General features: G+C 47.9%; 1 protein-coding gene across 1 annotated transcript in view; it reads right to left on the bottom strand.

Moving 5' to 3' along the window:
- Window positions 1-398: 398 nt before the first annotated feature.
- fam171a2a (family with sequence similarity 171 member A2a) overlaps window positions 399-16,505 on the bottom strand; it is a 281,015-nt gene continuing 264,908 nt past the window's right edge. Inside the window, exons 7-8 of the mRNA XM_055657354.1 lie at window positions 12,150-12,273; window positions 399-2,345 (exon numbers count right to left, since the gene is read on the bottom strand). Coding sequence (XP_055513329.1) covers window positions 788-2,345; window positions 12,150-12,273 — 1,682 coding nt within the window. The 3' untranslated portion in view covers window positions 399-787. The remainder of the gene's footprint in view (window positions 2,346-12,149; window positions 12,274-16,505) is intronic.

Below are 16,505 nucleotides of genomic sequence, written 5' to 3'. Positions count from 1 at the left end.
TCTGCACATATTAAACATTACAAAACAAGTATAAAAATCTTTGACTTCCTAACTTCAGGCTCCTGATCACCACTCTCCACTTCACATCGGTACAGTCAATAAGAGTTGCTTTCCCTCCGGTTTTTTTTGCACAACTTAGACATAAAGAAGGCACTTGGAGAGTCCTGGACCAGATCTAAGTGGTCTGCTACTGGAGATGGTTTGGGGTCAAGTTAAGGAAAGCACGGTACACAAAAAGGAAAAGAAAATCTACCTTCCAAAAAAGCCTCGATTCAAAAAAGCCATGACATGTAAAATTACTGATCCTCAAGCATGAAAATGCTTCATTTGGTAGGGTTGTTCCAATTAAAATAACAAAAAGGACTGAACCTTTATATAGTCTTTTCATCTTCCTCAGGAAAAACAAAATTCAGTGAGTTTATTGTGTGGGTTGGTACCACAATGACTTTTTTTTTTTTACAAAAACTCAGTTATAAGTTCTAAAGACAACATGAATGCTTGTCCAATCCGCCCTTACAGAAGACATGCAGTTGCGTCACTGAGATCCTTCCCTCCTTTTCAACCATTGTTTCAGCTTAGCGATATAATGTTGCACAAGTTCTGGGAGAATGATTTTGCTGCTCCCTGGGTCCAAGGGTCCTAATACAAGAGGCATGTTGGGTTTTGTTACTCTAGACTTCATCGACTTCCGTTGTTTGTGCTCAGGTTTTCTCACGGGATGCTGATGCGCTTTCAAAAAACTTGTGAAGATTTAATTCAAGGTGTTGGAAAAGTCAAGTAGGCCCGTTCACTTCAGGTTAAACACCATCAGTGGCCGCTCCTCCCTCTTCTGCCAAGGACTCTTTTTGTTCTCCCCTTGGTCGTCGCCCCCTTCAGACTGATCCTGCATCTCCTCCTCTGGGCTGGTGGTGGAATCCCTGCGGGTCTCGCTCATGCTGCTCCTCATGCTGTTGCCTCTGCTGTGCTCTCGATGGAGGGTCTGCCTGTGCTCGGAGCTCTCCTCCAGCAGAGGAGTCAGCGAGTTGTCCTCTGGCGAGCAGACCGCCGTTCTGCTTTCACTGCTGCTCTGCTCATTGTCCTCCACGTAGACCAGTTTGCTGTAGGCCATGTTTCCGGGACCGTGCCTCTCCCGCTCCTCCTTGGGCTTCCTCCCAGCCTTGGTCTCGTTCACGTCCACACCAGAATCCAGACTGGCGTCGTTGCTGCCGATCCTCTCCCCGGTCTGCAGGTCGATGTAGGAGTGCCGAACGTGAGCGTTGGATCTGCCATCCAACGACACAAACCAGGCCCTGGGGTGCTGAGGCTTCACCCCCAGCTCCAAGAACTTCTTCTCGGTCAATGCCTGCAGCTCCCCATTCATCTGTGCCATCGCTGACTCGTTCAGCAATACCGCCATTGGGCCGCTCATGGAAGAGGAATGGGGGCCCCAGGGTTTGTCTTCTCCATCGTCTGACTGAGGGGTCGCCTGTTGGCCTTGGTGTTGATACTGCTGGGCTCCAGGCTGATGGGACAATGGGACTCCCATCTGCATCCCTTTCATCTCCATCTGTTCCATTGGGCCGCTTGCTGACGAGTCCATGCAAGGATAATCGGAAGTTAATCCCACGTAATGGGCGGGAATGACCAAAGTAGGCATTACATTCCTGTACATGTTGTCTTTCATGTGATCGATTGATCCACAGAAGATTAGTTGACCGTGCTGGGACAGGGTTGTAGGCCTGGCCAGATGGTCAACAGATTGGGACATCATGTATTCCGAAGTCTTATTATCCATTTTGTGGCCACCAAGAGATTCGAAAGGTGGTGGCAGTGGGGGGGGTGAGGGTGGATCATTTGCACACAGTTTACTTTCAGCCAAAACGCGCCGGCCCTGAATCTCTCTACCCTTTTCGTCTGTTGGTTGCTGTGAGACCATCGAATTATAGCTGCGTCTGTAGTCATCCATCAGAGGCGGTTCCAGCTCTCCTGAAGCATCCATGGACCTTGCAACCTTCAGCGGATAGCTCTCCACCGTCCTGTGGTAGTCTTCCTTGGAATTCCCTCTGTGGGCCAGAGTGTCAGTGGATGCTTTGCTGATGTGCCTCATCTTTGGACCTGAATCCCTATACGGAATCTGTTTGAAGAACTCTTCCCTAGAGCTCTCAAACTCTCGAGAGGTACTAAAGGCGGACTTCAGGATGGGTGTGTGAATGTCCATGTCCCCGTTGGAGGACACCGACTCCAGGTGGCTGGTACTGATCAAGTTGATGTGAGACATGGAGGTGGCCTGGTCCTTCTTGGAGTTGTCCGACGTGGAAGCAATCTGCAATTTTCGGTGATGTTGCCGTGGTTTTAGACATCTTCGCCTGTTGAATTAAAAAACACTGTTAGTGAAATTACTAGGTGCGTCAAGTCACCACAAGTCCACATGGAAACTACGTGATCCAGGTGACAACTTTCACTTATATTGCAGGTCAATTCAAATTCAATACTTGGCTTTAGAAGTGTTAAGGGCCGGTCCCACATACACGACCTATACAGGCGACCTCCGGCACCCGTGATAGGTCGCCAAAATTTTCAACATGTTGAAACTTCAACGGCGACCGGAAAGACGCTACGACTGTTTGGAGACCTCGCACAACCGTAGGAGACCTCTCACCCCCTTGGTCGTGAGTGGTCTCCAAAGAGTCCCAGCGTCTTTCTGGTCGCCGCTGAATTTTCAACATGTTGAAAATTTCGGCGACCTATCACGGGTGCCGGCAGTCGCCTGTAAAGGTCGCGTAAGTGGGACAGGCCCTTTACGTTATAAAGACATTTCTAAATGAGTTAGAACTTTATACTCAGTCAAGAGTCTGCACTGGTTTTTGCCAAAAACTGCCCCAGTGATCCAGGTACAACTTCCAAACATGTTGCTGATCTTTTCAAGCTCAATACTTGGCTGTAGAAGTGTTATATTATAAAGTATTACTAAATGAGTTCAAACTTTATTAATCGGTCAATAGGCTGCACCGATTTCACCAGAAATGGCTGGAAAATGTGCAATAGGACCAATAATAATTGTTATAAAGTTTAAGAAGGAACTGCAGATGCTGGCACAATCGTAGGTAGATAAAAATGCTGGAGAAACTCAGCAGGACCGGCATCATATATGGAGCGAAGGAATGGGTGACATTTCGGGTCGAGACCCTTCTTTAGACTACTTCAAAGTAGTTTGTGTCAGGAGTGTAGCAACATTACAGCAGGGATAAATTAACTGTAGGTTACACAAAAAAGCTGGAGAAACTCAGCGGGTGCAGCAGCATCTATGGAGCGAAGGAAATAGGCAACGTTTCGGGCCGAAACCCTTCTTCAGACTGAAGGCTTCGCTCCTATTTCCTTCGCTCCATAGATGCTGCTGCACCCGCTGAGTTTCTCCAGCATTTTTGTGTAACCTTCGATTCTCCAGCATCTGCAGTTCCTTCTTAAACACATAAATTAACTGCATCTGTGTGAAGGATTCCATAGAAATACTTGTTTAAGATCGCATCCCAATGGACGCTACTTTTTCCCTTAAGATACATACATTTGATAAGGTCCCACATAGGAGATTAGTGGGCAAAGTTAGGGCACTTGGTATTGGGGTAGAGTGCTGACATGGATAGAGAAGTGGTCGGCAGACAGGAAACAAAGAGTAGGGATTAACGGGTCCCTTTCAGAATGGCAGGCAGTGACTAGTGGGGTGCCGCAAGGCTCGGTGCTGGGATCGCAGCTATTTACAATATACAGCGAGCACAAATTTAATATCTTTATATGTGAAATACGTTACCTGGACTATGGAAGTTAAGGACATGTAAATGAAGGGGTTTACACACATTACACACATAGATAGTAACAGGCACACGCTTATTGCCCGTGCTCCATCCAGTTTCTATGGGGTTGCACAATCAGAGGGGAGGCTCAGCTCGTCGCTGCCTCACCTCTCATCTCTCCCTGTATTTCCAGCGGAGCTGTGAAAATTTTTAGATTTTTACTATAAAAAATGATTAGATTAATTTAGAAATGACATTTATAACACAGATCAGTGGAAAAATCTTTATAATTATTTTATTTTATTATTATTTTTCTTTACTTTTCTTAACAGCTATTTTCATTGGGAGTATGACAGGTGAGGCTCTGCTTCCCCTGACCCGCATGTCCCTGGTGTCACTCTCTGACTCTATGGCTATCTCTGTGACAGCAACAACTTCACATTCCCATTTGCTAGTCATTGGCTTCAGTTCCACCACCCAACCTGGCAGATGCATTGTATAACAGTGACACTCCAACTCTGCCTCCCTCCAGTGCGTTTAGTCAAGTCTAAGCAGGCTCTTCCGCTAGGATTGACATTAGTTTTCCAGCTTCTTTGTCTATTCCTCACCCACTATTATCGTTCTACCCTGTGCCTCATTCCCCAGACGAGTTAATTAACCTCTCTCCAACAGCGCTAACAAACCCCCACAGCAATGTTGAACCTGTTCCAGTTCAGGTGCAACCAGCTCAGCTTGTACAGGTATCACCTTCCCCACAGATCCAGCGTGGTTGGGGAATGTAGATCATTTATCACTGTTTTTAAACTCGTTTGTGTTGGAGTTGGATTGTTGCAACCTTACGACAGTGACAATTAACTAGTTTAGTTTAGTTTAGAGATACAGCACTAAAACAGGCCCTGCTGCCCACCGAGTCCACGGGGACCAGCGATTCCCGCACATTAACACTAACACACACACACACACACACACACACACACACACACACACACACACACACACACACACACACACACACACACACACACACACACACACACACACACACACACACACACACACACACACACACACACACACACACACACACACACACACACACACACACACACACACACACACACACACACACACACACACACAACAGAAAATTTACAATGTTACCGAAGCAAATTAACCTACAAACCTGCACGTCTTCGGAGTGTTGGAGGAAACCGGAGCACCCGGTGAAAACCCACGCAGCCACAGGAAGAACGTACTAACTCCGTACAGACAGCACCCTTGGGGTCAGGATTGAACTTGGGTATCAGGCACTGTAAGGCAGCAACTCTACCGCTGCACCACCGTGCTGTCTCTAGAATCATTTTGCAAGCAATGAGGTCCTGTTATATCTTTACCAGCGGCATATGATTACACCATCGGTTTATTTAATATAGTTTAGAGATACAATGTGGAAACGGACCTACTGAGTCGATGCCAACCATCGATCACCCATTCACACTAGTTCTATGTTATCTCACTTTCTCACGGTGGAGGCAGGTTCTCTGGATGCTTTCAAGAGAGAGCTAGATAGGGCTCTTAAAAATAGCGGAGTCAGGGGATATGGGGAGGAGGCAGGAACGGGGTACTGATTGGGGATGATCAGCCATGATCACATTGAATGGCGGTGCTGGCTCGAAGGGCCAAATGGCCTACTCCTGCACCTATTGTCTATTGTCTATTCTCATTCTCTCCCTACACACTAGGTGCAATTTACAGGTCTATTAATCTATAAAACTGTACGTCTTGGGAATGCGGGCAGAAACCAGAGCACCCGGAGGAAATCCATGCAGTCATAGGGAGAACGTGCAAACTCCATACAGACAGCACCCGAGGTCAGGATCGAACCTAGGCCACTGCCGCAGTGAGGTCTCTGAAACACAGCATGAATCATTCACATAAATCCAGTATTCATCTCATAATGTACATTCAGGTTCTATCCAGATGTCCGGAGCTGCCTGTGTGGAGTTTGCCTGTTCTGCCTGTAACCACATTTCCCGCGGAGCTCTGGTATCTTCCCTCATCCCAAGGGTGGGTGGGTTGGTAGGGGAATGGCCTCTGTTACTTTCCCCTTGAGTAGGTGGCCGGTGGGAGGATGAGGGGAATGCAAGTGGGCATGTGTGAGAGGGATGTAAGTGGAGGAATGGGATTGCTCTGAGATCTGGCATGCACACAATGAGCTAAATGGCCTCCTTTGACCAATGGAAATATGGATGGGTGCACAATCTGGTGGTCTCTCGCTCCTGTAGTCTTTACACACTCCTACTGTAGTGCTAATGATTCCATGAAACGCCCTAGAGGAAACTCTGATATACTGGAAGAACAACACAGTGACACAGCAGGCAGTGCTGCTGCCTCACAGCACCAGAGACCCGGGTTCGATTCTGACCTCGGGCTCTGTCTGTGTTGAGTTTCATGTTCTCCCTGTGACCAAGTGGGCTTCCTCCGGGTGCTCCGGTTTCCTCCCACATCCCAAAAGCGTACGGGTTTGTAGGTCAATTGGCCTCTGTAAATTGCTCCTAGTGTGTAGGGAGTGGATGAGAAAGTGGGATTGCATAGAACTTGTGTGAACGGGTGATCGATGGTCGGCGTGGACTCAGTGGGCCGAAGGAACTGTATCTCTGTACATTCCATCTCTAAACTAACTGAATTAAAACAATGGTGAACTCATACATCACTGCTAAAGATGCAACCGCAACTCACTGCTTGCAATATGAATCTCATACCTCCCCTTGGACTGATCGTCCCCAATCAATAACCCGTGCCTGCCTTCTCCCCATATCCCTTGATTCCACTAGCCCCTAGAGCTCTATCCAACTCTCTCTTAAATGCATCCAGTGACTCGGCCACCACTGCCCTCTGTGGCAGGGAATTCCACAAATTCACAACTCTCTGGGTGAAAACGTTTTTTTCTGACCTCAGTCTTAAATGGCCTCCCCTTTAGTCTAAGACTGTGGCCCCTGGTTCTGGACTCGCCCAACATTGGGAACATTATTCCTGCATCCAGCTTGTCCAGTCCTTTTATAATTTTATATGTTCCTATAAGAATCCCCCTCATCCTTCTCTGGTTGTGGTAGGATGGTTCAGTTGCCTGATAACAGCTGGGAAGAAACTGATGCTGAATCTGGAGGTGTGCGTTTTCACACTTCTGTACCTTTAGCCTGATGGGAGAGGGGAGAAGAGGGAGTGGCCAGGGTGAGACTGGTCCTTGATTATGCTGCTGGCCGTGCCGAGGCAGCGTGAGGTATAAATGGAGTCAATGGAAAGGAGATTACACATCCTTGTCACTCAACCGGGAAATAATGGGCACATTGCCTGCCATTTATTCCCTGTGTAGAGCATTGCACAGTACAGTACATAACAGGCCCTTTGGCCCACAATTGCACAATGCTGGCACAAGGAACTGCAGATGTTGTTTGATGCCAAGTAAACTGATCTCATCAGCCTGTACATGGTCCCTCTATTCCCTGCAGTTCTATGCAACTATCTAAAAGCCTCTAAAACACAAATATCCACCAACACCCCTGGCAATGCTTTCCAGGCCCCCACCTCTCTCTGTGTATAAAACTTGTCACGCACATTGCCATTAAACTTTCCACCTCATATTATGCCTTCTAGTCTTGGACATTTCCACCCTGGGAAAAACAGTTCTGACAGTCTACCCTATCTCTGCCTCCCACAGTGTCATGTACTTCCATCAAGTCTCCCTTCAAACTCCAACATTCCAGAGAAAACCATCCAAGTTTATCCAAAAATAAATTAAAAATGTGGGAGTAACTCATTGGGTCAGCACCTTTGGAGAAAATGAATAGGTGATATTTCAGATCAGGACCCTTCTTCAGCTCAACTTAGGTTTATCCAATCTAGATAAATGCAGAAAAATCATAGCAAGTACATCCAGACCTTCGCAGCAGACAAGTCAGTGACAATGGCCTGGATCCCCACAGCCAACAATAGACCATTGTGGGCTCCACCTTTCCTTGATCTTCGTTGCTGTCTTTGATCTGTCCTTTTACATATCTTTCATTCATTTGTTCTATTCTTCTGCAGGCTCTGGTGAGACCACATCTGGACTATTGTGTACAGTTTTGGTCTCCTAACTTGAGGAAGGACATCCTTGTGATTGAGGCAGTGCAGCGTAGGTTCACGAGATTGATCACTGGGATAGCGAGACTGTCATATGAGGAATGATTGAAAAGATTAGGCTTGTATTCACTGGAGTTTAGAAGGATGAGGGGTTATCTTATAGAAACATATAAAATTATCAAAGGACTGGACAAGCCAGATGCAGGAAAAATGTTCCCAATGTTGGGCGAGTCCAGAACCAGGGGTCACAGTATTAGAAGAAAGGGGAGGCAATTTAAGACTGAGGTGAGAAAAATGTTTTCACCCAGAGAGTTGTGAATTTGTGGAATTCCCTGCCACAGAGGGCAGTGGAGGCCAAATCACTGGATGGATTTAAGAGTTAGATAGAGCTCTAGGGGCGAGTGGAATCAAGGGATGGCAGGCACGGGTTATTGATTGGGGACGATCAGCCATGATCACAATGAACGGCTGTGCTGACTCGAAGGGCCGAATGGCCTCCTCCTTCACCTATTTTCTATGTTTCTATGTACCTTTGCATATCTCGCTGTTCCCTCTCCCCAACTCTCAGACTGAAGAAGGGGCTCGACCCGAGACGTCACCTATTCTTTGGTGCCTTTCTTTGGATAAATTTGGATTATTTCCTCTGGAATGTTGGAAGATTTGATCAAAGTGTGTAACATTGTGAGAGGCATAGATAGGGTAGACAGTCAGAGCTTTTTTTCCAGGGTGGAAATGTCCAACACGATAGGGCATTGCTATAAGATGAGAGGGGAAACATTTTAAGGAGATATGCAGGGCAACAGGGAATCCTGTTGTTCAGTTCTCCCACCCAGGTTAAGTATTTTGTTGATAAAGTTGGCGTTATATTAATTTGATGATCGTTTGTTTGTAAAACAGTCAACATAGGCCGTCTTTGATTGTGCTAAGTTGTATTTTTATTTTTATTTTTTTGAATAAAAGTATTTGTGTGATCAAACAACAGTGTGGGTACTGACAAGCAGAGGCAGTGTGAGCCGCAGGCTGAGAGGCTCCAAGCTCAGAGCGCCACCTACTGGTGCTTTCATCTCTCATGATTCACAGGGCTTGCAGCTTGATTTTGTCAAACTCTCTGAATGAGTTGTACATGCAGCTTATGTAAAACCGGTTCCACTGACTGGTTAGCACGCAACGAGAGCTTTTCACTGAACCTCGGTAGACGTGACAATGAATTAAACTCAAACAATTCAAACACCAACCACCATATTGTGTGCAAATGTTGCCCCTCAGATTTCTATATATTTTCCCATTCACCTTAAACCTATGTCCTCTGGTTTTCAATTCAGACTGATTGTGGAGGAAAGCTGGAAAGAGGTGGTGGTGGGTCAAGTCCTGGCAAGTGATAGGTGGATACAAGTGAGAGGGGATACTGATACGCATCTACCGTGGAAAGTGGCCAAATGGTGCGAGTTTATTTCATGACAGGAAGTCGAGTTTATAGCGTGTGCAAAAATGGAACTTGCTCTCTGGGAACATAGAACATAGAACAGTACAGCACAGGAACGGGCCCTTCGGCCCACAATGTCTGTGGTGAACGTGATGCCAAGCTAAACTATTCTCCTCTGCCTGCCCTTGATCCAATTCCCTCCAATCCCTGCATATCGATGTGCCTATACAAAAAAAACTCTTAAATGCCACTATTGTATCTGCCTCCACCACCACCCCTGGCAGTGTTCCAGGCACTCACAACTTGTCTTTTAAAATGTATCCCTCTCACCTTAAAGCTATGCCCTCCAGTCTATGACATTATCACCCAATGGAAAAAGGTTCTGACTCTCTACCTTATCTATGCCTCTTATAATTTCACAGACAATTATCAAGTGTCCCCTTTACCTGCGATGTTCCAGAGAAGACAATCCAAGTCTGTTCAACCTCGCCTTCTGGATAAAAACTACATATCCAGACATCATTCTGGTAAACCTCTACCGCACCTTGTCCAAGGACTTCACATCCTTCCTGTATTGGGGATTGCACGCAATACTCCAAATGCAGCCAACCCAAGACCTATAAAGTTGCATCACGACTCCCTAATTCTTGTGATCAATGCCCCTACCAATTAAACCAAGGATTCCATATGCCTTCTTCACTACTCTATCTACCTGTGCCTTCTTCACCACTCTACCTGTTTTGCCACTCTCAATGTGTTATGGACTTGGATCCCTCTACATCAATGCTATTAAGGGTCATTCTTTTAACTGTCTACTTTTCCCCTGTATTCAACCTCCCAAAATGCAACACCGCACACTTGCTGGAATTAAACGCCATTACTCACCCATTTCTACAGCTGATCTACACCCCGCTGTATACTTTGACAGTCTTCCTCACAGTCTGCAGTTCCACCAATTTTTGTGTGGGTCAGCAAACTTAGGAACCATCTACATTTATGTCCAAGTCGTTTATGCCCATCACAAACAGCAGAGGTCTCCTGCACAGATCGTTGCCGCATTCCACTGTCACGGAGCTCCAGCACAATAACTCCCTTCCACCAACACCCTCTGTATTTATGAGTAAGCATTTCTGAATCCAAACACCAAAGTCACCGCGGCTCCCATGCAACCAAATCTCCTGGACCAGCCTCTCATGAGGGACTTTATTGACATACTCTTCTACCCTCAATGATCACCTTTGCCATCTCGACAAAAAAACTCCATCAAGATCCACGTTCTGGGCTGCAATGCACCAGAGTATAAATTTGATGCCCCGTCATGAATCGTTGCACCATTTGCCAACGTTCTACGGAAGGTGTGCAGGCAATGACATTGGCGCAGCTCGTAGAGCTGCTGCCTCACAGCGCCAGAGACCCGGGTTTGATCCTGACCTCGGGTGCAGTCTGTGTGGTGTTTGCACGTTCTTCCTGGGACCACGTGGCTTTCCTTCAGGTGCTCCAGTTTCCTCCCACATCCCAAAGACGTGCGAGGCTTGTAGGTTAATTGGCCTTTGTAAATTGCCTGCAGTGTGTAGGGACTGGATGAGAATGTGGGATAACACAGAACCAGTGCAGTCAGTAAGGAATCGGTGGGCCGAAGGGTCTGTTTTCATGCTGTATCTTTCACTCAATCAATTGTTCTGATGCCCGCTTGCCATTGGCCCTCTGAGCCACACCAACCATTCAGAATGGCCCCCACCTAAATTGTCAAAATGTCACCTATCCATGTTCTCCAGAGATGCTGCCTGACTTGCTGAGTTTGTCCAGACACTGTATCTTATAAACCAGATGGATTCCTTGTTTCAATAAGTTTTTAAGGTGTTGCTTGCTTGACAGAAGCTCAACTTAAAGGGAGTTTCCCCAAACTGGTCAGGGCCTGGCTCTGGGGATCTTACTTGGAGAAGGCCCTATTTGTATACATCTACTCTTCCTTAGGCATCCTGCCACATGGACCATCAATGCACCAGTTCCCTCCTTCATAATGTTTGCGTACCTCTACACCCACCTACACACAGGCCCCAGTAGCAGAAACCAACCCCAAACACCCACCACCCGACCGTGCCACCAACTCACCACCCACCTCACTCTAAACCCCACCCCCCCACCTCCTCCAACCTGGCTGCCCACCTCAATACTACTGCTGGGAAAGATAAAGATTTAACAGACCTGGATTCCTTCAATCCATATACCATCCTGCCCATTGTCACTGTAGGGTCCAATTCCTGGCATTTTCTCCAACAGCACTGTGAGATGTCCAAGGGGTCAGCTTTCCACCAAGGCAATGGTCAATAAATGCAGGCCTTGTCAGTGATGCCCATAACAGCAAAAACTCATGGAGGTCCAGAAATCATAGTCATACAGTGTGGAAACAGGCCCTTCTACCCAACCGGCCCACAACGACCAACATGTCCCATCTACACTCGTCCCACCTGCCTGCATTTGGCCCATATCCCTTTGAACCTGTCCTATCTATGTACCTGTTTAACTGTCTCTTAAATGTTGCGATAGTCCCTCAACTACCTCCTTTGGCAGCTAATCCAACCTTTGTTTGAAAAAGTCACCCCTCAGATTCCTATTAAATCGTTCCCCTTCACCTTAAACCTTAGTCCAAAGGGTTAAATTGTCCTTACCCCAACATGTCTCACTCTGCTGTATTATAGGGACCCAGTGATGCTGAGAGACAGGTAATGTGGGGTGGGATTTGGGGGAGTGTGGGGGGTGGGGGTGAACAGACAAAGAACAGAAACATTACAACACTTGCAAAGAAAATTAATCAATTCAATGAATGGTGGGTTTACCTGCAGTAATAGAGAAGCAAGCACAGGAGCACCAGGACCAGGAGAGCCATGGCTCCAAGGATGGTGAGCAAGAATATGGTGTGGTAGGTGCTCAGGTCTCCAAACCTTGATGTGTTGACTGCAGCTGTAAAGAAGCGGTGAAAAACAGAGTTAGCAACTAAACCGGTTTCTGACAGAAAAAGATTGAGTCATAGAGTGATACAGCGTGGAAACTTGTCACTTCGGCCCAATTTGCCCACACCGGCCAACATGTCCCATCTACACTAGTCCTGTCTGCGTTTGGTCCATATCCCTCTAAACGTATCCTATCCATGTACCTGTCCCTGTCTCAACTACCACCTCTAGCAGCTTGTTCCATGCACCCACAACTCTTTGTGTGAAAAAGTTACCTCTCAGATTCCTATTAAATCTTTAACATTTTAAAAAGTTGGCTCTAGAAAATATTCCTCGTCCTCAGCTTAATATTGTCTGCTGGCAGATGAACAATGGAGATTTTAAGTAATAAAGACAGTCCATCCAGGCCAACAAACCTATTTCCTGATGGAAGGATGCAGGCACCTACCACGGCAACACCACTCCATCACCTCCCTCCAGTCATAACCTCCTCCAACGCAAAGGGCCGAACGGCCTACTCCTGCACCTTTTGTCTTGTCTCTCCCAACCTGGACCTGCTTCAAAGGCATTTAGTGACAGCTTGGTTCTTAACTCTGAACACTGACAATGTGTTCACTTCCCCATCTCACCTTTGATCATTGACAACCAGGTGCTTGGAAATATGTTCAGTCAGGGAGGTGAGGTGAGATGGGAAAGGAATGTGAAAGGAAGGAGATGGCTGGAGGCCTGTAACAGCCTGGGGCTTGCCTGCAACACGCACCACTCATAAGAACTGCAGCGTGGACTGAAAATACCGCCAAACGCAGTAAAATGGCACCAAAACATGGCGCCTCTTTCACGCGGGCTCAGTAAACCATTTGCTAATCGAGGATCGGGTCTACGGCAACAATCTATTGGATTGTTTGTAAGATAAAGAATTGCACTGTGTTAGCACTTCACACATTTATACGTAACTAAACCTCTGATCTTGTTATCTTCCGGTTTAGCGGTCATTCTATTTCAAACGGTTTGCGATAGCGCTACGACTTTTTGCCAGTTCGTTCACCGTTCTCCTGTGCTGCGAGTGCACCAAGTTTTGTTCTGATCGGTTGAATGTCGTAAAAGTTAGCGAGGTTTAAAAATCTTTAAAACTGTGTGTGCACATATCAATGTCTTCTCCTGCCTTCCAGCACCGCGCAGATTAGTCTCTTCCCCTGTCACTCCCCCGGACGGTTCACCTCTTCCTGCGCCATCACTTCTTTAGTGGAGTTGAGGATGGCCCACACACACACAGCCCCCGCCCACACACACACAGCCCCCGCCCACACACACACAGCCCCCGCCCACACACACACACAGCCCCCCCGCCCACACACACACAGCCCCCCCCCCACACACACACAGCCCCCGCCCACACACCCCCCCCTGCCCACACACACACCCCCCCCTGCCCACACACACACAGCCCCGCCCACACACACCCCCCCCTGCCCACACACACACAGCCCCGCCCACACACACCCCCCCCTGCCCACACACACACAGCCCCGCCCCACACACACACAGCCCCCGCCCACACACACACAGCCCCCCCTGCCCACACACACACAGCCCCCGCCCACACACCCCCCCCCTGCCCACACACACACAGCCCCCGCCCCCACACACACACAGCCCCCCTGCCCACACACACACACAGCCCCCGCCCACACACACACCCCCCCCTGCCCACACACACACACAGCCCCCCCCGCCACACACCCCCCCCCTGCCCACACACACACAGCCCCCGCCCACACACACACAGCCCCCCCACACACACACAGCCCCCCTGCCCACACACACAAACCCCCACACACATACCCCCACACACACCCTCCCCTTCACACCCCGCCACCCACACTCACACCCCCCCCACACACCCCCCCCCCTGCCCACACCCCCCCCCCCCCCCATTGCCCACACACACCCCCCCTCCCCTCACACACACCCTCCGGTCCACAATCACCCCACCCAGCCCACACACACACACACACACACCCACACACCTCGCCACCCACAACCTCCCCCGCCCCCACAAACCCCCCTCCCCCACACACCCACACAACCGCCGCCCACACCCCTCCTCCCCCCACAACCCCCCCTCCCCCACAACCCCCCGCCCTAACATCTCTCCCCCCACACCTCCCCGTACACACACACCCCTCCTCCCCTCTCCCCCCACAACCCCTCCCCTTGCCACACAGCCCACTTCCCTCCCTTGCTGCCCTCCCACAAATGAAGAGGAGGGGGAGGGAGTGCTATGGGTGAGTGGTGGAATATTGCATTGGGGGAACGGGTTGCGTTGGGGGACCAACGCTGGAACTTTTCTATTTCAATCCCTTTAGATGACAGAATAAACAGCACAGAAGTGCAGTGAATGAGTACAGTGTAGAGTAGACGTGGTCCTGGGATCTGTAAGGATTTTCCAAAGGGGGAACATCCCATTAAAACATTTTCATTTGCGTCTGTCCGAGCCAGGAACAACTCCCAGAACCAGATTCCTAGATGATCCCGGTCAGTTAATGTGGAATCACCTTTATTTTCCGAATTGGTTTATTATTAGAATTGGCTTACTATCTTCACGTGTGGCATGTAGTACTTTGTTTTACACACTACCTAGACATCGCACCATCCACGAGGACAATCACTTTGTGTGGGAAGGAGCTGCAGATGCTGGTTTAAACCGAGATAGACACAAAAAGCTGTAGTAACTGAGCAGGACAGGCAGCATCTCTGGAGAGATGGCATGGGTGACGTTTCGGGTCGAAACCGTTCTTCAGACTGACGAAGTCTGAAGAAAGGTCTCGACCCAAAACATCACCCATTCTTTCCAGAGATGCTGCCTGTCCCGCCGAGTTACTACAGCTTTTTGTGACTACAACCACATTTTGTTTAGTTTGCGAAGCCAAGTGTAGGAATACACACATCTTGTCAATTTACAAAAAGGTTTGCTCAAATCTCCCAGTTAAAAACATCTTTCTTTTTGAGAAATTGCAGAATTTCAGTACATTTACCAATTGATAATAAAAGTGGCCTACAGTGACTATGAACTGTAATAAGTAAGGTTCACCTACTAGTTCTCAGTACAACATAAGGCCACACTACAAAATTAGAATTGAGGGCAGTCCACATGCTCAGACATACATATCCATCCAGCAGTCTTGATCGTAAATCCCCAAGCACTTCTTTAGCCTCCAGTGTCACACTTACACAGCATCTGGGTTTACTCACCGTGGGCTTGTACAGCTCCACAGATTTATTTCATCCAGCTGATGATAAAGCAGGGCAATGATTCAGCGGCCCTGCAATGGTGGGGCAAAGGAATCCCTCCCTTATTGATGGCCTCTGGTGCATGACTAGTTCAACAAAGTGTACATAGAGACATAGAAAATAGGTGCAGGAGTAGGCCATTCGGCCCTTCGAGCTAGCACCGCCATTCAATATGATCATGGCTGATCATCCAAAATCAGTACCTCGTTCCTGTTTCTCCCCATATCCCTTGATTTCATTAGAAATGAGGGCTAAATCTAACTCTCTCTTGAAAACTCCCAAAGTGGAGAAAAGACTCTGCTGGTCTTCTGCAAAAACCATTCCAGAAACTCGTATGTGTGGAAGGAACTGCAGATGCTGGTTTAAATCGAAGATAGACACACAAAATGCTGGAGTAACTCAACAGGACAGACAACATCTCTGGAGAGAAGAAGTGAGTGATGTTTTGGGTCAAGACCCTTCTTCAGATTGATGTCAAGGAAGAGGGAGATACATAGATAAGGAAGTGTAAGGTGTCAAAACAGAAAAAAAAGGGAATGGAGATCTTTGAAAATGTGGAATAGATCATTGTGAGAAATATGAGGTGCTGTTCCTCCAATTTGCACCAGAAACTTGGCAGTTTGCTAACATTGCCTTGTCCTATGAGCCTTCTGGAGTGGATAGTTATTTATTCAGACATCATGTATATGGGTCGAATGGCCTGCCTCTGTGCCAGAAGTTTCAATCATTCCGTGGTTTCAAGTGACCACGAGGAACATTGAACAGAACAGCACAGGAACGCCCTGCACGTGATCCATGTAGCTACGTGAAAGGCTCTTAACTATAATACCTGCCTCCTCGAGCATCCCTGGCAACCACCCACCCACCACTCTCCCTGTAAAAAGAACCTGTCCCAAACATCTCTTTTGAACTTTGTCCCGCTAACAGTAAAACTATGCCTTCCAGTCTTTG

This window comes from Leucoraja erinacea, chromosome 27 (assembly GCF_028641065.1).
Source record: "Leucoraja erinacea ecotype New England chromosome 27, Leri_hhj_1, whole genome shotgun sequence".
NCBI lineage: Eukaryota > Metazoa > Chordata > Chondrichthyes > Rajiformes > Rajidae > Leucoraja > Leucoraja erinaceus.
This window is presented reverse-complemented; position numbering and strand designations above follow the sequence as displayed.